Source organism: Gossypium hirsutum, chromosome D12 (genome assembly GCF_007990345.1).
Source record: "Gossypium hirsutum isolate 1008001.06 chromosome D12, Gossypium_hirsutum_v2.1, whole genome shotgun sequence".
NCBI classification, from domain to species: domain Eukaryota; kingdom Viridiplantae; phylum Streptophyta; class Magnoliopsida; order Malvales; family Malvaceae; genus Gossypium; species Gossypium hirsutum.
In genome coordinates this window covers 39,375,369-39,398,621 of record NC_053448.1, presented here as the reverse complement: position 1 = coordinate 39,398,621, position 23,253 = coordinate 39,375,369, and the positions used below count along the sequence as shown (strand labels likewise).

The 23,253-nt window shown below is 32.7% G+C and overlaps 1 protein-coding gene across 1 annotated transcript; it reads left to right on the top strand.

Moving 5' to 3' along the window:
* The first annotated feature begins 4,098 nt into the window (after nucleotides 1–4,098).
* On the top strand, nucleotides 4,099–8,071 carry LOC107945639 (UDP-galactose/UDP-glucose transporter 2). Its single transcript, XM_016879721.2, has 7 exons — nucleotides 4,099–4,567; nucleotides 4,807–4,835; nucleotides 5,493–5,694; nucleotides 6,253–6,495; nucleotides 6,603–6,704; nucleotides 7,280–7,387; nucleotides 7,614–8,071. The coding sequence occupies exons 1-7, from the start codon at nucleotides 4,442–4,444 to the stop codon at nucleotides 7,842–7,844; spliced, it is 1,041 nt and encodes a 346-aa protein (XP_016735210.1). The 5' UTR covers nucleotides 4,099–4,441; the 3' UTR covers nucleotides 7,845–8,071.
* The last annotated feature ends 15,182 nt before the right edge of the window (nucleotides 8,072–23,253 follow it).

The window sequence follows — 23,253 nt, the reverse complement described above, 5'->3', positions numbered from 1 at the left end:
TTGCGATTTAAAATACAAACAACTTTTTTCTCTAGTCTTCAACATTGACCGTCAGATTGACTTCGATCTAATGTATGTTTTTCTACTCGTTGATGGGGTACTGGTCCACCTTAGTGATCATCGAATCATTGCTTGGAGCTCACTTACCCAACTTTAAAAAAAAATTTAACTACCCAGTGATGTACATAAAAATTTTCAAATAGTTTAATAACTTAAATAAAAACTTTCAAATAATTCAATGATTATTTTGTAATTTTTTAAAATCAAATGATTAAAATATGATTTTACTAACAATTTGTTGACTTTAGGTGTAGTGCACCACTAAGAAGAGAATTAAGGAAACGGAAAGAATATATACATATATATACATATCTGTGATGCATTGTTTAGGGCAATGGTAAAAAAGAATAACGATTAACTCTGGTACCTAAAAATTAGGGTTTAAACTTTGTTGTTATTATTCTTTCTAATTGTGATACATATGAAAAATATTGTTTAAATAATTAAAATTAATAAAAAATTATTTATAATTAAATCAAGTTTGCATTGACTTTTTTTATTATGTATCTTATTTATTTTTTTAAATATGATCTAAGGTACTAGAACTATAATCGAGCTGACCCGAACTCAAATACTAGTAAGTTCGAGCTAAATTGAACATCTATTTTTAAGTTTGAACTCAACTTGACAATTAAGTTTAAGATTAATAACAGGTATTAAGGGTAATAACATAATTTAATGGTAATACTTAAAATATATATTAAAAATAAAAAAATAGATAAAATTTACAAACTGAGAATTACTAAATTCGAATTTAACTTACAAACATCAAATTATATCATAATATAATTTTTTTAAAAATAGCTCACATTTAAAAAAATTAAAAATTTCAAAGGTCTAAAATTTTAGTCACAAAATAATTGATTTGTAGTAAACAATATTTTAATTTTAACTAAAACAACAATTAATTTTGGGGTTCTATCTTAATATAAGTTGCAAAGTTTCACAAATTTTTTAAAATTTTATTTGGATTCTTGTGTAGCATATATATGTTTAATTTAGTGTGAATTAATATACTTTTACTTTTAATTTTCCACGTATTTTATTTTTTGTACAACTTACACATTACTAATAAGAACAAATCACTACCACACACTACTAACATGCAATTTTTGCGGCTCAATCCAACAACATTATATGGATGTTGAATTTGCTAATGTTTATAATGAGATGGGGACTTGTTTGATTTTTTTTTTTTTTTGAATGGTTTCAAAGTGGACAAGAAAGGTAGAAAGATTGGTGGGACGAAGCATAAGCTCATGAGAGGAAATTTATTAGTGATTTTTAAATCTCATATTTTCATCTTTTGTTTCTCTTGCTTCTTTATCAATGTGCACGATATTTATAGGGAATGATAAGTAACACCTTTTAAGTTCATGAGAAATATTTTTATTTTTTATCGTATTATGTTGTGATGTTTAGTGATTATAAATTTTGTTTTTATTTTGGAGAATACATTTTATGGTATATGTAACAAGCTATTGGGTTAATGATAACTTCTTTCTAAGTTCTCGGTTTTTCTTTTTATATTAGTTCATTTCATTATAATTATTTCAGGATTTTTTTATTGGGAATGAAATTTTTACAACCTAAGTGATTAATATTGATACGTATTCATATCATTTTAATTTTAGTTTAGAGTAAAAAATGTATTTAGTTAGGGGTGGAGTCAGAAAATCTTTTGAGGGGTGGAATAAATTTGTATATTTTTATAATAACAAAAGTGAAATGTCACCATTTTAATAGTCTATATCTTTATAATTTTTAAAGGATTAAATCAATTTTTTTCTCGTTCTTAGGAGGGATAAAGTGTAATTTTATTATATACTATTTAAAATTTTTAAATTTAGAAGAGGACTAAAGATGAAATTTTCTATTTTAGGAGGGATTGAGGCCCCCTGCCAGCCCCCTTTAGCTCTACCCCTGTATTTAGCCATACCCAATTCTAAAGGAAATTTAAACTCTTTATACACTACTTATCATTGATTCAAAAGAATTCATTCTTTTTGCCAATTGAGTCTTAACTCGATTGACATGGGCATTTTTGTCAATACAGAATAGCATGAGTTTGAGTGGGCTGAAGCACATTATCATCCTCTATATGGGTTGAGGAGGGGCTATAAGTAGTTGTTGACATTGTATAGAAAAAAATCATTTTTTTAATAAAAATATTAGGTTTCTATGCCCATTAGATCTTTTTTTTTCCTTTTTCTTTAGAGAACCTAATTACCTACATTTAGGTATTAAGTATTTTGTATTTCCTAAACTTCATTTGTATTTAAAACATGTTCTCTATACAAATCTACACACTAAAAGAAAAAGGAGATGAAAGGTTTTTCTTCTCCAGTTCAAGGTATAATTAATTTAAAATTTTCAATTAATTAAATTTATTTAATTAAAAATCTATTCTTGTCTCAATTGGACATCCAAGTTGGCATTTAAAACTCATTTGGATTACCACGTAAGATTGTTGTTAGGGAGGTAACAGAGGTTAACGGCAGAGTGACCACTTCGTAACAAAACGATAACATAAGTGACTAAAACATAACATTTCAAACATAAATGACTAAAATGTAATCTAAGGCAAACAAAAGTGACTATTTTTATAGTTTACCTAATATTATATTATTCAATCGATATAATTATTTTAATTTTAATCTAAAAAGTATAAATTATTATATCAAGGCAATATTACTAATATAAATATGGATGACGTTTATTGTGCATGAAAACCCAATTCTTTATTGCTCTCTTCCCACCGTTTAAAGTTGTATAATCCATTACATTTATAAATGAAAAACGTGAATACGGGAGCCTTTTTGTTTTCACGTGTTATGTTTGGGCCTTTAATAGTTAATTTATTTCTCGTTTTAAATTCGAATTTTATGAATAAAAAATAATAATTGTGTAAGAATTTTGTTTCTTGTTTAACGGTTTAATCATATTCGACTCTAATACATGGCTTGGCAATTGGCATTTAGGGTTAATTAACCCAACCCCTAAAATATAAAATTTTAATTTAATATATGATAAGATTACACTTTAACCTTTAAAAGGATAAAAATTATAAATATATAAGTTATTAAAATTGTGAAATTGCATTTTAGTTTTCATAAAAATATATAACTTAATTCCAACCCTCCTTAAATTTATTTTCTTTTTTACACCATGCCTACAACTATCCATAACCCCTCTCTAACCCATAAATAGGAGGGTAATACGCTTCAACGCATTCAAACTTATATCCTCCTGCATTGACAATAATACTCATACCAATTAAGTTAAGTTTCAATCGACACGTTGTTATTGTTATTATACTTAAAAAAGAATCATAAGTATAGGTTTGTATGTACAAATAATTTCTCAAAAGGAATGGAGAAATAAAGAAATTATTACATGTATTTAGGTTAAATTTAAAAAAATGATAATTATCTCATTGATAAGTGAAATATATCATAATTTCTTAATTTTGGTCATAAAATTTGAAGGGGAAAAAATCATTACCACCAATCATAATCCATAGATTAATTCCTAATATTTCTCCACAATTTTCTAATGATAATTTAGGTAAGAGACATAAATAATAATTTTGATACTATTAAGATATGTTTCAATCACACTTAATTCCAAATATTATCACTCTACTTTATGAAAACTTATAAATTAATCCTTCTATTTTAATTTTTCAAAATTTAATTTCTGTAGTTTATAAAAACTAAAACATTAATCTAATTTCTGAGAATAAAGTTAAAATATATTTTTATTCCCTACACTTGTATAGAATTCGAGATTTAATTCTTGTATATATGATGTGGTATCTAACTGACAGAAACTATCAAAAACGATAATGATTAGATTAAAATTTTAAATTTTAAAATACAAAAACTAAATCTCAAATTCTAACCCTTACTTAACTACTTATATTTACTAATTCCTTTCATTAATAATGTGATTTAAAAATGTTATTCAATTAACTTATCAATAAAATTTAAAATTAACCCTTTATAAAGAATGAAGTTTGGCCGTAAATGGCAAGTTAGTCCTTGAATTTTCCAACTCATATAAAAATTTTCTTGGGAAAACGCGCATAGAAAATACAAATTCCATCCTTTCAAGTTTTCTTCTTCTCTCCTTCTCTCTTTGCTCTGTTTTTTCTCTGTTTGGGTCAAAAAAATCCATAAAACAGAGCACTTAAACATAACCAAATCATTACCAAAAGTCAACAACAACATGCAATAGAAGTTATATTTAAAGGGTTTTTTTTTCTTATAAACATGGTTGATCCAACTTCATTTTCATATCTTTAATTAAATTGACAGCTTCTTTTTGTTTTTGCCCTTAAGTTATCAAATTGAGTGAAAATAAAAAACAGAGACAGCAAATGAAAAACGAAGAACAAGCACGTTTCTTGTTTGGGATTTCACTCTCTGATTTGCCTAAATGGAAACAGTTTCTTATTTGTTCTTCTGGGTTCTTCTTTGGTTACCTTGTTAATGGCGTTTGTGAGGTATTTTTTTTATTTTTTATTTTGTTTATGTGAATTCTGTGGGAAAAGCCTGGGAAAAAAAGGAAAAGTCTTGGTGTTGGATTTTGTCTTTTTGTTGAAGAGATATGTGAGTTACTCAAATGTACAACTGTAAATGATTGAGTTGATTCCTTTTTCTTTTCTTTTTATTTTCTTAGCAACCAAACAGAGCTTAATGCGTGATCTAGTAATGGTGACTAATTGTTCTTGCTACTTTTCAGGAATATGTATACAACAGACTCCAGTTCAGGTAATTGCTATTGTTTTTCTTCAAAGGGGCGGATTCTATCTAGGGAGGTTGACTCCTTTCGAAAAAGATTGCGAACTGTGAATACTGTCTCTAAATTGAGTTGAGGTTTTATCTTGGAAAAGTAATTCGAATGTTTGAAGAGGTCACTTTAGTACAGGTCCACAAAGTGGGAGTCACTCACCACGCATGATCACCCATCAAAGGAAAGGGTGGGTTTGAATCCCCAACCTATAGGACATAGTTCACTAGAGGGGAAACATAGTATTCAAGGACAAAATTTGACTCGTAGAATTTGTCTTTGGATTAGGTCGAGGTTTTGTCATTAGACTCGCCAGAGAGCCTAAGTGCTTGAAAAAGGCTATCTGTATGTGTGTTCACAGCGTGACAGTGCCTCACCAACTCGGTTTGTGCATGATGCAAATGGTGGCAATTTACTATTGACAGGGTTTGAAACCCCAACCTATAAGATATAAGTCACTAGAAGAGAGACATGGTACTTAATGACAATACCAACTCGTTGAGAAGTCTATTAACTCTGGACGGATGATAATTCGTAAATTTTTCTAGAGAAAACCAACCTAAGTTAATTTCTTTATCACTGGTTTGATCAAAATTTTTGGTTGGTCAAGTAATGATGTTGTTTTCATTGTGTTTCAGCTATGGGTGGTACTTCACATTTGTTCAAGGATTTGTATATCTCTTCCTAATTTATCTTCAAGGTTTCACCCCCAAACAAATGGTGAATCCATGGAAGACTTATGTGAAACTCTCTGCAGTTCTTATGGGTTCTCATGGGCTCACAAAAGGGTCTTTGGCTTTTCTCAATTACCCTGCTCAGCTCATGTTCAAATCCACCAAGGTAAATACACACCATATTCATGCATTAATGTTTTAGGGTTAATTTAACCAGATGTCCTCAAACTATTCTTCATATTTTGAATTGACCCTGAACTCTTAACACCTTTAGTTGCATCCTTAGAGTATTGGCTAGGACTTTAGCCATCAACTCGGGTGTTAAATGTCAACTCAAGTATGATGTTGAACATATTTATTGTATTAACAATTTGGATCCGAGGGTGGCCCCTGAAATAGGAAATTTTCTCTTTAAACCTTCTAAAATTTGTAAAGTTATGAGTTAATACTTGGTGAAAATTACCCTCAAGAATGATAAAATTGTGATTTAGTCCTTATAAAAACAATGATAAATTGTATTTTAGCTCTCATAAAAAAAATTAATTTAATTAAAAGATTTTAGACCTGCTTCATGTTAGAGTAACTGTTATTTTACAAATACTTTTGAGGACTCAATTAAAACATTTTAAAGTTTAAGACCAAATTAAAATTTGGGTAATAATAAGGATCTTCAATGCAATTAATCCATTTCTGATTTTTTTGAAGTTTTTTTAAATGTTCATAGGTTCTACCAGTGATGGTAATGGGTGCTTTCATACCAGGTTTAAGACGAAAATACCCAGCACATGAATATATTTCAGCAATTCTTTTAGTAGTGGGATTGATTCTCTTCACTTTAGCCGATGCTCAAACATCCCCAAATTTCAGTGTCGTCGGCGTAGTGATGGTCACCGGTGCTCTGGTAATGGATTCCTTTCTCGGCAATTTGCAAGAAGCTATCTTTACGTTAAACCCAGAAACGACACAGGTGATAATTTTTTCATGCTTTAATGCTTAAAAAGAAAATTCGGGTCTTTCATCGAAAGATTGTGACTTTGAATTTATTGCCTTTTACGTGTTTGTATAAATGCGTAGATGGAAATGCTTTTTTGCTCGACGGTGGTTGGTTTGCCGTTCTTGATTCCGCCCATGGTTTTAACGGGAGAGCTGTTCAAGGCATGGAATTCATGTTCACAGGTAGATATTTTACATATTTATAAACCTTTGGTCAATTTCTATAGAAGATCCTATATTATGCATTTTTTTTCAGATTTGGTCCCTAAATGATTTGGTCATAACCTAATGAAGGGAAAATGTATAATATTTTTATAGTGACAGATGTATATATGTCATGTCATCACATGCTTGAAATAATAAGTCACGAAATTAACAAAAAAAAAATCAACCTTATAACTAAGGTAGTCAATTTCGTACAAGTACTACACGCCCTAGTATGGGTTAGTATTGACCATATTGGTATGGGTTGGTTAACTTTGCCAGTATAGGCTGAAATACAAAAATATTTTTAATTTCTTCCTATTTATTTTGAATGATAAATCCTAATTGGTATATCAAGGCAGACCTGCATGTCCACCGGTACTATCTTCTTCAGGACTAAAATTAGACATTTCGAAAATCAGAAAACTAGAAAGGATCAACTTACATTAGAGGACCAAATCTGTTAAACATGCATGGTAGAAGGACTTTTTATAGAATTTGACCTGTAATCTTTGAACCCTGAAAATCTAAAACGAATATCATGTTTTGAGCAGCATTTGTACGTGTATGGCGTGCTGGTGTTTGAAGCAATGGCCACATTCATTGGACAAGTTTCAGTCCTTTCCCTCATTGCCATTTTTGGTGCAGCCACCACAGCAATGGTATGTAGGGTGCTAATGAAGAAAACATTTGCACATGTTGTCGGTAAAAGTACTAGGTACTCGTATTAAGAGAAGGATAGATTTGCTCTTTAATCTAACGTATATGGACTAAATTACCAATTTTTTAAATTAAAGCAGCAAAATACAATCCAACTCTTAATACAAAAATCTCCATGGTATTTTTACCATTGTTATCCACTTTATTTTAACATGTTGTGTCTCACAGGTCACAACTGCAAGAAAGGCAGTGACATTGCTGTTATCATACTTGATATTCACCAAGCCATTGACTGAGCAACATGGGACTGGGCTTTTGCTTATAGCCATGGGGATCACTTTGAAACTCTTGCCGATGCCGGTCGATAGCAAACCAGGTTATAAACGAGTGTCGAGTTCTGTTGCAAGTGAAGAAACGAGGAATGGACCAGAAGTCGAAGAAAAAAATAACCTGGTTTAAAACTTTATTGTTGCGGCCAAGGTTTTGTTCTTTGTATTATGTTCAAATTTGAAATTCAGTTTTTTTTTTTTTACTTTGATTTGGTATAATTTGTTTTCTTTAGTTTTATAATGTTATTAGTTCGTTTAAATAGTTAACACTATAATTTTTTTCCAGTTGAAATTTTGGCATGGATCAAATTATTCAAAATAAGGATGAAATTATGTCAAAATGAAGTACATGGATTTAATTTCTAATTTGAGTATAGTAGATGTACTAAAAACATAATTTGACTTTATTATTGTTATTTTCTAATTAATTGTAGTTTTTTTAACAATCCCATTATAGGCTCAACACACTCGAACCAACGTCCTCCTGCATTGACAATAATATCCATGCCAATCGAGCTAAAACTTAATCGGTAATTAATTGTAGTTAAATATATGGATTCTTCTCCAAATTTATTTTAATTAATTAATAGTTGAGTTAGTTATTCGATTCAATACTTATAATAATTAATTCTATTAGAAATGTCGTAATTTCCTCCTTTTTTTTCTTTAATTTGGAAAAAAAACACAATCAAATTTAAAAGAATTATCACTTCTATAATATTATTAGTTAAATCAAATAATTAATATAGTTGATTATTCTAGTTGAAGTGTTAAAACGGGTTAAATCATTTGGACTATTGGCATTATAGAAGCCAACAATTAAATTCTATCAGATTAATATGTAAAGACTAAATTCGAAAATTGAGAATAGTAGAAGGTCCAAAACTAAATTTAACCATATTATTACTGTCGTTAATTAATTAAGAGTTAAATCTGTTGATATACTCCTATAAAAAATCAATGGAGAAACAACAAAATAATTGCCCGACTTTATTTCTTTTCAAATATCTGTTTTGTTTTGATTCTTTTTTTATTCTATAAAAGCAAACAATCAAATTCTATTCGAATTAAATAGGTTTAATATATATGAAATTACTTGAACTTAATAATTTATATTTATTTAGTATTTAATTTTTTTATTTAATTGATATCTAAATTAAAAACCGTAAATTAAATTGGTACCTTTTTTTAGGTATCTGACTAACATTGTTAAAATATGATGACACATGACACATGGCACCCTCACAATTTAACAAGTGAAAAAAATAAAACATGATTTATTTTTGGTCATATGTCAAAATGTGAAGTTGTCAAGTGACACCATTTTATTGGTCGTCAGTACCATGTCAACGTATTTTAGTATTGTTAGTCAAGTACCTAAAAAAATTGTACCAAATTGGCTTACGATTTCCAAGTTTAGGTACCAATTAAGTATAAGTTACAAAGTGCAGGTACCTCCATATATATTTAACCCATTAAAATACGAAGACTAAATTCCAAAATTGAGAATTGTTGATACATAGTATCAACGGAAATGGAGAAGGAGAAGAGGGGGCAATGCCAAAAAAGGTCTATCCACCCATTTTAGGGTTGAGAACTAAAAAAGTAGAGGAGAATGACTACATGTATTAGGGTTTAGCGGGTCTTAACGTGTTAATCCTTGGAGTATTTATATGTAAGTGAGGGTTCTTACCCAATTATACCACTCAGTGGACCTTGAGTAACCCAACGAGAGATCCAAGTTGTAGTAGGAGTATAACAAAAATAGTAGTAGATGAAAATGCCAAATTTAACCTTATTATTAATGATAATTAATTTTAGTTAAATATGTTAATGCCAAATTTAACCTTATTATTAATGATAATTAATTGTAGTTAAATATGTTGATACCCTGTCAATAAATCAATGAAGAAACAACAAAAAAATTGCCTAACTTTTATTTCATTAATTGTAAAGTGGATGAAATCTGAAAGGACTCCAAATATTTTTATAATCCACCCTGATCTAGTTTGGATTATTTATTAATAAAAAAGTTCAAATAATTTACAATGAAAAGATTGCTTAGCCAACAATTAATCAACAGATCACCCCATCAATAAGTCCAATAGAAATATAATAGACACATTGCTTTAACTCATTAAAGTTAAATTCTGGTTTTATTGTTTATAAATTTAGAATTTAGTCATTAAATTTTATTTGTTTACCTCAATCATCACACGTCCCTCCACCAAGATATACCCCCCACCTTAAAATGTTTTAGGTTAAATTCTACTATTTATTCATGTACTTTATAGTAGTTGTGGGTTTAATCTCTATATTTTAATCTAGTCATTTTTAATTTCTCTATTTTTTAAGTTTTTAAATTTTAATTATTGTCAAATGGTAACTGTTAAATTTATTATGTTTTGTTATTTTCAAAATCTGGTGTGATAAACATATTATCATGTGTAATGTTGTGTTAGCTTGTTATTTTCACATATTACTTACTAAAAATCTAGTTAATGAATCAATGATTGTTATTTTATGTCAAGATTGAAATTTCAAAATTAGAAAAGTATAGGAACTTAAAATGATCTAATTGGAGAATATGGAGTAAATATACAACTGTAAGCATAATGTAACACCCTACACCCGATCTGATTGCTGGATCCGAGATGTGAGATATCACATTCGTTGCTAAAACAACTACAATTTCATCTTAATACCCGAAGAGACAAATCATACAAACACTTAACTTTTAAAACTTCTAAAAACATTATTTATTCAAACTCGGGTCATAAGTAGGCTTATGAAAGCTCTCATGAAACTTTGGTAGCCAAAGAGGGACTAAAACATAAAAATAATTAAAATAGAGGTGTTGTTGCGACATCAAAGAATGAGTGTCACGATACCGAGGGCAAAAGCTTGAAGTTGCGACCATGAAATAGCAACTCAATGTCACGACTTCAACATAGCAATGTCACGATGTTAAAGGAAGAGAGTTTAATGCCATGAATTCAACAGGGGAATATCATGATATTGAAGGCAATTCCCTAAATTTTTTAATCATTTTCTTCAATCATGCCAAGCACCAATTCCAAATGGTCTAAATGACCCAAAAACTCAACACATCTCATTTTAGGCATTAATTCAAATACTAAACTATCATCATTGGCATATTTAGACATCTTTTAACTTAAGATCACATACATATTCAAATTCATTTTGAAATCATGCATCATATTTATTTACTTGGCATGCTAGAAATAACAAGTATAACATGACTAATTGACAAGCAAATCATTAACTCACTAGATTACTACATATCCATGCCATCTAACAGATATGGTGATATTCAAAATGTTAACATTTCCTACCATTTGAACCAAAACATCCAACATGGACCTAAAAACCAACTCAAGACCTTAGGTACATGCCACTTGCTATAAACATAATAAAATCTATACAAACTTTCCTAAGTCGAGAGTTGAATTCTAGATGTTTTCATACTCCTCAAATCCTCGAGATCTAACTATACTTGTGCACGAAGATAAAAAAGAAAATCATATGCTAAGCAATAGGGCTCAATGGTGCTAACATGATTTGATAACAAAATGGATCAAACATAACTTAAATATCATACACATCTATCATGTAAATTATAACTAACTAGAATACAATAACCATTCTTGTCTCATGTCTTATGATTGTGCCTTCATACATGTAACCATAAGCTACCTATTAATATTTGCATTCATTTAGCATAACATATCAATCACATGTTGGGAAATGTGTCAATATTGCAATAAACATGTAACTATTTTCTATATATTTGAATGATGAATAAATAAAGTTAATTTCACATTTCACTGTTATATCTTTTGTGATTTTGTCTTTCATGTTTTGCATACATAGCAAAATTGTGACAATCAAATGTTAGCTCATTGATTGTCTAAGTTCAAGCTGATGATAAGTGGCACTGTAAGAACGTTTACATTGCAAGAAAGAGAACTTACTTCAGTAGATAATCTAAACGAGTCAATAATCCAGTAAAAGAATCAAATTGAGCATTTGATTCAAATACATAGAAGGATTATTATGTCGTCTACAATTCCAATTAGGGATATGGCTAGTCTTGGCTATGGGAGCGGTTGACTCTACGGGTAGAAATATAGATGTACTCATTGGAAAAATAATAATTGGACTGGACCCAAGTTGAATTAATTCTTAATCCGTTTGTGAATTAATTCACTTGTGGCGTTCATGTTGTGACTTACCTAAATCCTAAGTTTGTCGCTGATCATGCTTATATAACTCATGTGCTTTGATATAAGTGAAGGCTTATACTCTAAATATTATCGAGCTGATAGCCAGTATGTTGGGTACATGACTTGTGTATGACATGACTTTACTAGCAACAATAGAATTCATAGCTCGATTAAAGAGTTAACGATATTCTCTCATTGCCATTGTACGGATTGATAAATATGGAATGTAGCCACGGGGTTGCTTGTTCTTAAACGAGTAATTTATCATAGTCATTAGTTAACATTGACCATATTAATCATTAAGAAGACACAATGGTACAATGAGATAAAATAGGATTGTATTGAGTGACCGGGTTTAACTCAAAGAAATCAAGGATATCATATGAAGGTAACACACACATGACGAGGTCATTTGACAAAGCAATTGGAGGAATTGCTTTCGTAAAGAGTATACAAGAAGAAGTTTCCAATCATGGTTCTTATTATGGATTGACTCCATGATTAAGTAAATTGTGAATTATCGGAACGATACTTCTGAATATAATTGCAATTGCTCAAGCCTAATTATTTATGCCTGGTTGGTCCCTTCGCTAGCTCCACAAAAGCTCGATCGGACTGTATTTGAATCAGAAGAAAATTCTACGACATTGGAAATAATTTAATTGAATCGATTTATTCGATGTGGGATTAAATTAGACAGTCGTGTGAATTGTTCAATTAGAGAATTTGATTACAGAATTTTCTTGAAAAATTAATTTGGAAAATCTCAGTGATTTTTGAAAAAATTAATTTTGATTAAGTAAAATTAAATTAATCGAATTAATTAAAATAAATATGATATTTTTGGAAGTTATTTTTCAAGTCAGACAATTGACCCAATGGGTAATTGAACTTGAAAATTGGACTAGAGATCAAAAATTGAACTCGAGAATCAAAACTCGAGATCAAAACCCAAAAATTGGTTGAACCAAACCCTATGTATGAAACTAGGCCGACGGTCCAACTGGTGGTTAGACCGGACCGGTTGGGCCGTCACTGTCTCGAGTTGAACCGACAGCAATCGAACCAACTAGGCCCATTCGGGCAAAACGACAACAGTTCAGGGTGCAAAGGGAGTCGAGGGGGTGATGGCACCACGGGGCACGACGGCTGTGACGGCAGCGATCCGACTCCTGGCAGATGGTCAACGGCAATGGTTTTTTTGTGGTAGAGCAGTGGAAAAATTAGAATCCTAGTAGGACTTTATCAGGTAACTTGATTTCAAATTAACTTTTTCAAAGATAATATTGTTTTAATGAATTTAATATTAAATTTAATTTAATATTTATCTAGATAATATTTTATTAATTTCATATTAATGTGATTAATTCTAACCCTAATTGAACCCGTACTAAACTCTCCTTATATAAAGAGAGCATGGGTCATTATTCTCATACACTTTGAATTCAAGAAAAGTTGTAAAGAGAAAATTCTCTAAAGAAATTATTTTAGAAAATGTCTAGAGATATTCTTGTTATTTATAAATTTACCCCAAAAGTTTAGAGAAATTATAAAATTACCCCATTGGTAATTTTGTGAAAAATTTTCTGATTCAAAACGAGCCCACACTTGATAGACGTGAGCTTAAGAATAACGAAGAAGACTACTCAGTCAAAGTGTTCATCCTAGACGAATCATAAATGTATGATTTTAGTTAAGTGTTTATTACTATAGATAACACAATCAAGTTCTTATTTTTGGAAAAAAAATTAAAACTCTGATTTTCTCTTAAACCTATTTTCCGTTAAGTTTTCTGAATCCAATCTTCCAACATCACATGCATCACTTGGTATTTTATAAGTACATATTCATCTTCTAATTTCATAATCGAATCTATTGATGGATTTTATTTCCATATCGACTCTTACAGCTCGTATTAACCGGATCACATTATCTTTCACATGTTATCTTTTGTCACTTTAACATTAATATATGTGATTCACCATTCACCATCAGCATTTCAAATCAAATGTCAAATAGAAAGGTATATGTTTCATACTTTCTGTTAACCATACACAGACTTAAGATGGATACACAGATTATCCAACCATTGCACCAATATATACTGCATCCAATGCCTCATCGATACATTCAAAGTATTATGTGCTCCGCGCCTCATCGTATAAACCGAAGTAAACATATAATTGTGTATAACACCTCATCTGAACATCTAAAGTATAATATGCACTCCACGCCTCATCGGTATAAATCGCAGTAAAATTCTATACACTAATCTTATGACATGCTAACTATACCCGACTCCGTCCAAGACCGTAATAGGGTATTCAAAGATTCAAACATATATACATGGTTCACATATCATAGTCTAACACATTATCAATTCACATTGTAAGGGCCCAATTTTGTCCGAGCCCTAAACAACAACCAAAAATAAAAATAAAAATTAACAGTCCCAAAGTCCAATTACATGTCAGGCCCAATACACTACCTAAAAAGCCCAAAACAAAAAAAAAACCCAAACCCTAAACTATTTTTAGAATAAAAAACCTAGCGCCGCACCCTACCTAGCCGCCACCACACCCTAGCCTGCCACCACCAACTACTCTGCCATCGTCGTCAACCAGCACCTACAAAAGACAACAAAGAACACGCAAGGAACAGTAAAGAAAAATAAAAAAATGTAACGAACAGTGAAACATATAGCTATAAAAGCCATAACCAGATTGTAATGTTTTTTTACTGAGAAATATACACAAAAAAAGAAAAACAAACGAAATACAAAATAAAATAAAAAACTTCAAAAGGTGATCTTTTTATTTTTCTTTTTTTGAATCTGTTATTACATATATATCAAATAATAATAAAAGAAACGCACTTGTCGTTCTACTTTCTGTCGCCATAGTCAGTGACCCTCACGGGCATATAAGGCGGTCGAATCCTTAAGGATTCGCTTGAAACCGCGTTAAAGAGAGCGAGAAACCAAACGGTGACTCTTTTGCGTGTTATAACCTCGGATCCGCGTTCTATTCGAAGAGAGGGGCTAAAAAGGGTTTTTAGGGTTTTTCGGCCACCAAGAACGGAAGAGCCGTCGCTGGCGACCGGTGGCCGTCGCGGTGGTGACTCATCGGAGCCAAGGCCAGCCGAAGAGGGCTTTGAGAGAAAAAAAGAGAAGGTTTTTAATTTTTTTTTAAAACATAGGCTGAAATGAATTTTTGAATTTTTTTTGACTTAAATACGCTTACTAAACGACGCCGTTTTGGGATGGTCTAAAATGCCCCAAAACAACGTCGTTTTGGAGACTGACCTGAGATCTGACCCAACCCTGGCAAGGATTCGCATGTTGTTTAATGGTGGTCTATTTGCGCCTTTGGTCCTTCTGTTTTTAAGCATTTTTCAATATAATCCTATTTCTGTTTTTTTTTTCTGTTTAAATTTATCCCGTTATAATTTTAATTTTTTTTATTTTGGTCCTTTTAAACGATGCGTATAGGGAAGTTTGGGATATTTTCCTGCTCGGTCCTTGTCTCTTTTAGCGTGTTACATTTTAGTCCTTATTAGTCTATTTTTTTTCCTTTTTTTTAATTTATGCCATTAATTTAATTTAAATTTCGATTTAGTCCTTTATTTTTAGTCTTTATTAAACTGTCTTCTTTTCTATTTATCTACTTATTTGTTATTTATTTATTCTTTCTCATATATTTAAAAAATTATTGTTTATATTCTTTTTATTTGTGTATATTTTCATCATTATTTTTTATTTTCTAAGTATATTTCTCATATACTTCAATTTAATATTACTTATTTTATTTATTTATTTATTTATTTATTCTTTTACTTTGTAAATACTTAAATTTAATATTTTTTGTTTTTTCTATTTATTTATTTATTATTCTTTTATTTTTTTAATATTAAAATTCGATATTACTTATACTTCCCTTCCCTTCCCTTTCATTTTATTTTTTATTTCAAAGTTACTTTATTTATTTTCTTATTAATGCCATGAATTAATATTCTTATTATTTCCATATTTACATTATTATTACTATAGTATTTATCCATTTATTTGTTATTTATCATTCTAATACAAATGTTCTACCCGCATGGCCATATTATATTATTTCGTTATCACCATATCATACATTAAGTTTAAGCATTTATCCATGTGTATATTATGCCCGAATAAGTAAAATGCATATCATTTTAAGTATCACGTTTGTTTTTTTTTTGCACGATGCATAAAAAAGGTAAAATTTTTAAATCGTGGCAATGCTCATTATTTTTGGAATTAGAAAAGTCACATTCCTAACTTACGGAGTATGACTTCTTTCTAAAACCGAAATAGTCGAATATCCATTTCAAAAATATAAAAACAAGATTTAAGTAATGATTTAAACGACGATTATTCTGATTTTTAAAAACTAAAGATGTCATGTCCTGACTCACGGGGCATGATCCTTCTTCTCGATTAATTTGGAATAAAGCCTTTTCTATTAAAATATCTTAATACGAAGGGATCCCATGTTAAATTCTCTTCAAATTTTTAATTTTTGATACTAAGACATCGAGTAATCAATTAGATACCAATTTTAGGCATAACAAGGGTGCTAATCCTTCCTCGTGCGTAACTGACTCCCGAACCCATTTTCTGGATTTTGTAGACCAAAAATCATTGTTTTAGTAAATTAAGCCTTTTATTAAAACAATCAAATTACGAGGTGATCTGATCACACCTCGTAAAAAAGATTGGCGGTGACTTCATTTTCATTCGTTTTCAAAATATAAGTCGATTTCAAAAAGGTTTCGACAACTTGGCGACTCCACTAGGGATCGAACAAGAGAGTCAAGTTGCGAGTTGATTTCTTTTGGTCTTTTTGTCAAAAATTGATAATTTGATTTAAATTTACGATCCCTTCATTACATTTCATCCTTCATTTTTGTGATCTTCATCATTTTGTTACATAACGATATGTTTGCTTTATTGGTTCGAGTCTCTTGGTATGTTTCCGCATGTTGCATTGCATAACCGTTTGATTTTGCCCTTCTTAAGTGAGAGTGAGAAGCTATTCCTTCATAAGGTCTTCACCTCCGTAAAGGATAGTGGATCACTTTCGGGATACATCCGTACCTATGTCTTCGTGAGATTTTTATCTCCGTATAGCCATAGGAAAATGTATTCCCCTAAACCAAACTCGGTCCGTATGAGCCTATAATGGGTGAGGATCAAGGAATCTGTTGGTTTAGGTACTCTTACTTTAGAACCGAACTGCATATAATGAACCCTAAAAGCCTACCCTAGGTAAAACCATACCAAACCTCTAGTGGTCACCCGATTAGGTGTTCTATTTATTATTTCTTGCTTAGAATTTTAGATTTGTATGAAATGTACTAACTTGTTTCGTTTTGTTTTGGTTGTGATTGCATTGCATTTTCATCATAGAAAAGGACGTTCATTCATATTCAGTTGCTAAATAGAGAGCTTGTCATGGAAAAGAGATTTCTTGATAAAGTGGAAGACAATGCGACTGTCCGGATGTAGTTCGAGAAGACACAATAATAGAAGGGTGACAGCCTAACGGAGGGATACGTGTCAGAATTATAGGATTTCACTCGCATCAGTGTAACTTAAAATAATCTCCAAGAGTTGAAAAAGGTATGGGACCAATGGGATGACGAAACCAAATAGTTATTCTACTTTAAATATGGTGATTTACCTTATTTACTGGATGTCAAAGTGGATAAGCACTAATTCCGAACTCTTGCCCAGTATTGGAATCCCGCCTACAACTGTTTTACTTTTGGTAAGGTAGATTTGGTGCCTATCATAAAAGAGTACACAACCTTACTCCGTTGCCCGAGGATCCAAGCCGACAAAGCTTATTCTAGAGCCACTAACGTCCCGACTTTCCTAAAGAAGCTAATGAGTATAACTGGGATGAGCGAGTAATGAATTGTGACCCGGATTAAACAAAAGAGAGATAGCAAATGCATCGCTTAGAAAAGTTTGCAAGATTTGATCTTAGCATATCCGGATACGAAGAAAAGAGTTGACGTCTTCGCCTTGAGTATCTACGGGTTGGTCATCTTCCCCAAAGCATTAGGGCATATAGATAAAGCAGTTTTAGATCTATTTGACTGTCTTGACAAAAGGATCACGTCCGTCTTGGTAATTTTGGTCGAAACCTTTAGGTCTTTGAGTGCATGTCGGAGAGCGGGTGAAGGAAGGTTTATCGAATGTGGGTAGCTTTTGTTAGCATGATTCCATAGCCACTTTTAGAAGGTAGAAAAGGTCTCTTATTGAGTATTCTCTAAGAACTATTCTCAGCTGAAAGAGTCCGTGACTACCCCAAGGCGAGACAACATTTTGGAAAAAAAGTGGATGGCAATCTTCCAGAGTCTCCAAGATGAAGACGTCGAATGGAAGGCCCCTTGGATGATCCCTGATGAGATTTTGTATCGATGTGGAGACTTCGATTGGGTCCCTCTACTCAGTATATGGGGAGTTGTTGGATATGCCCCTCTACTTGTATTGAGACAGTATAGGTTGAGGTAATTTATACCGGCAACGCAAGGGTTGGCTCAGTGTGAGTTTACGTATAAAAGTGATAATTACAAGAAGAAGGTTCGTGAAATATCGAACGCCTAGAGCCAAACCCACAGAATGAAGAGGTTTGCTGCAAATCCCATGACGACGCCCGAATATGATTAGTGGTGGGGTAAAAGAGTCAATGACAATATCCCTATGTCAAGTCAAGAAAACACTCGACCAATAGATGAACACTTACAAGTAATCCTGTCTGAGTTGGAAATCATAAAGCAAGACTTTGAAAAGAGGAGTTCAGAGCTGGAGAAAAAGATAGAATATTTGGAAGAGGAAAAGATGCAGCTAGGATTAGACGTCGACGTCCAGAAGTTAGAAGCCAAGAAAATGAGAAAAGGAAATAACAATGCTGAGGAAGACTTAGACAGTCTAAAAATAGATTATAAGAAGCTGTGCTTGTCGATAAGAACTGTCAGGTTGGGTAAAACATTGGAGCAATGGCGGCAAGAGATTAAAGAAGAAAATATTAGAGTCAATCAGTGGGAATAGAAACTCCAAGATGCTCGAGTTCGAGAAGATGCTCTAAAAAGAGATTTGTTAGAAAACCAAAATGAAAAGGTTAGGTTAAGAGCTTGGGTAGCAGTATTAGAAAGGTTACTACATCAATATCATAGGCACAACTCCTCAATTGAGTTGAAAGCAAGCCTAAATAAGATTGAAGAGTTGAAGAGAAAGATAGAAGAGCTCGAGACTGTACTAAAAAATTGTAAACTTTGAGTTGAACTTCTAGAAACGAACAATGAACACTGGAAAAAGTAATTCCAACACTCTTAAGGTCAAATTAGAGATAGAGATCACATCATGGGTGAAGTTGTGACTCAAGTACGGAAAGTATCCGACCATATACAAACCTTAGCTGCTCAAGCTGACATGTTGAGCTTAAAATACGAATCAAAATCGGATCAGGGCCGAGAATTAGCTTGGCTTCTTAAGAAAGTCAAGGCTTTGAGTATTAGGGCAAGGCCGTATATGTAAAGTGTATCTGTTTTATGTAAAGAGATTCGTTTTCTAGTAAAGTTATTCTAATATAACTGAATTAGAATCAACGCCTCTTTTTTGCATTCATTTTTCATTCATCAGCATTACATTTCATCATATGCATTAAGTCTCATAAAAAGACTCTAATTAATCAAAATTATAACAATTACCCTGGAAACCAATAAGAATTTGTCTACCGAATATCATTACGGTACCCGCAATAAAACCAGAGCCATGGATCAAAGGTTAGAGAGATTGGAATAAATTTAGAAAGACATGTAAGATCCGTTGCAAGCTCAGCTGCAGGAACAATTAGTTAAGGTACAACAAGACATGAGGGATCAAATACAAGAGTCCCAACGAAGCATGATAAGCCAGTTGACCCAGTTGCTGGCCGAAGGGACTGAAAAAGGGAAAAGTACTGTAAATTACCCCGGTGATGATAATGAAGACCCTATCTACCCCCAGGCTTTACCCCAGTAAATGTCCAAGCCCAACCAGATACATATCCATGAAAGGTACCCGTTACCATCAAACCACAACAATATTAAGCCGACACTTCAACACTGGTGAATTACCCAACAGGTTCAGGTTCCAACCCTGAGGATAATCCGACCCAGTTGTTCCCGATTTGGACAACATGGCCGAAATGGATAGAGCGAAGGTAGAATTACCAAAATAGCTAGAAGATCAGTACAAGTGGTTGGAAAAGAAATTTAGAGCTATAGAGAGTGCCGACTACCTTTGCGAGGTTGATGTTAAGGAGCTAAGCTTAGTCCCTAATCTAGTGCTCCCACCAAAATTCAAAACTCCAGAATTCGAAAAATATAATGGGACTAGTTGTCTTTAATCCCATATCACAATGTTCTGTCGAAGAATGACGGGATACGTTAATAACGACCAATTATTAATTCACTACTTCCAGGATAGTTTGGTCGGGTCGGCTGCCAACAAACTAAGTCGTGCCAAAATCAACTCATGGAAGGACCTGACACAAGCTTTCATGAAGTAATACAACCATGTGACCGACATGACACTTGATAGAATTACGCTACAAAACATGGAGACGAAGCAAAGTGAAAGCTTTAAGCAATACGCTCAGAGATGGAGAAAGGTGGCAACACAAGTCCAACCACCTCTTCTAGAGAATGAGACAACAATACTTTTCATAAACACTCTAAAAGCCCAATTTATTAACCATATGTTGGGAAGTGCTACCAAGAGCTTCTTAGATATAGTAATGTCCGAAGAGATGATTAAAAATATAGTAAGGAGTGGGAAAATAGATGCGGGGGAAAACGCTAAAATATTAGCCCCGAGAAAGAAGAAAAATGAAGTAAAAACCCGAGTGTGTATAAAGGTTATTTAAAACTGATCACTGTAGGCCAACCAAGGACAGTAACAACAAGCCATCAAGGCCCTTCAAGGAAAGAATCTAACTCAAGACCAAACACAGAAAAACTTTAGTTCACACCCATCCCAAAGACATATAGGGAGTTATATCAGAATTTGTTCAATGCGCATGTGGTATCCCCGTTTTATTTAAAACCCATGAACCTCCATTCCCAAAATGGTATTATGCGAATGCTCAATGCGAGTAGCACGCAGGAATAACGAGACACTCAATAGAGAACTGCACTGCATTTAAAAAGTTGATTGAAAGGTTCATCAAGATGGAGATTGTAAGGTTCGATGATCTGTCGGGACCTAATGTGGTAGAAAATTCGTTACCCAGTCATTCAGATCAATAGGTAAACACGATAATTGATAATGGATAAAAGAGGACCAAAACTGATGTGGCGGAAGTAAAAAAAACCCACTAAAATGGGTTTAGAAAAAAATGATAGACGTGAGATTAATCGTTTAAGATTCAGAGGAGATACCCAAACGAATGAGGAATTACTTTGAGTTTTATGCTGAAGAAGGTCATGAAATCCAGGAATGCATTGAATTCAGAGCTTTGGTGCAAAGTTTAATGGATAACAAAGAGTTGGAATTCTTTGAAGATGTCAAGGACTCGGAATGAAGAGATATTTTCGCCTCGGATGAAGGATCAACGGAGAAGATCCACAAAGTCAATCACCCAGTGGTGATTATTTCACGACCAAGAAATAATAAAGTGAGAGCACAAGTTGCACCGAGAGTTATAATTCAGAAACTTGTGGCTTTTTCCTATAAAGATAGCAAAAGGGTTCCATGGAATTACGACTGCAACGTGATGATCCTAGGAAAGGAGAACTCGGTTGGCACTTCAGAAAAGGGCCAAGATATCAGTTTCTACACGCACAGTGGTAGGCGCTATGACCTTGCAGGTGTAAAAATTGAGCCCACTAAAGGAAAAACCCTAGCAGTTGAACAAAAGAAAGAAAAGACGGTTAGATTTGAATCACCTATTAAAGAGCCAGTAAATAAGAACGAGGCTAAGGAATTCCTAAAATTCTTGAAGCATAGCGAGTATAGTGTTGTAGAACAGCTACACAAACAACCAGCTCACATATCAGTACTAGCCTTGCTCTTGAGCTCCGAGACACATCGTAGCGCATTGATAAAAGTGCTGAATGAAACTTATGTCACTAATGATATCTCTGTAAACAAGCTAGACCGCCTGGTTAACAATATAAGTGCCGACAATTTCATCTTTTTCAATGACGATGAAATACCTCCAAAGGGAATGAGATCCACGAAGTCCCTACAAATCACTACCCGCTGCAAAGGATATACATTGCCAGGTTTGTTAATCGACAACGGATCTGCGCTGAACGTCTTGCCTCTATCTACACTGAATAGATTACCATTGGATAGCTCTCACATGAAGACGTGTCAAAGTATAGTGGGAGTATTCAATGGTACAAATATGAGGGTGATGGGAAGGATTGAAATACCTCTCCTAATTGGTCCGAACACATATGAGGTAGACTTTTTGGTGATGGATATCAAACCCTCTTATAATTGCTTGTTAGGCAGACCTTGGATTCACTCGACTGAGGCAGTGTCTTCGTCACTACACCAAAAACTGAAATTGTTAACGAAGGGTTGATTGGTAACGATAAATGCTGAAGAGGACATTATCGCATCTGTAACTAGTGACACACCATACATAGGAGCGAATGATGAGGCAATAGAATGTTCTTTTCTATCATTGGCATTTGTTAATGCAACTTTCATTGTTGAAGGAAGCAAGATCCCAATGCCCAAAATATCCAAAACTACGAGGATGGGTCTGCAGTTGACGGTTGGAAAATGAGCATTACCTAGAAAAAGAATTAAAAAATATCTATAAGGGAGAGTCGAGGCACCAATGCTGATAGACAAACGAAACCGCTTTGGTTTAAGATATAAGCTAGATGCGAAACAAAAGAAAATGGAGTTGGAGAAGAAGCAAAAAAGGAGAAGAGCGCCACTGAGTGGTAAAGAATTCAAGTGGGAACCAATGACCTTTCCCCATATATCCAAAACATTCGTGTCTAGAGAAACCATTTATCCTGAATGAAAGACGTCAAGAAAAGAAACTACAGAAAAAATGTTGGGAAACTTGAGCATTAATGTCATATCTGAAGAAGAAATTGGGGAAAACCTGTCAGGTATTCGTCCTTACATTCCCAAAAGTGTTCTGAACAATTGGATTGTAGAAGAGATCCCTGTAATTTTTAGAACTAATTCAGAGTAATGTTCAAAACACACTTATTGCTCTAAGCCTGAGAGAATTAAGAACCCTT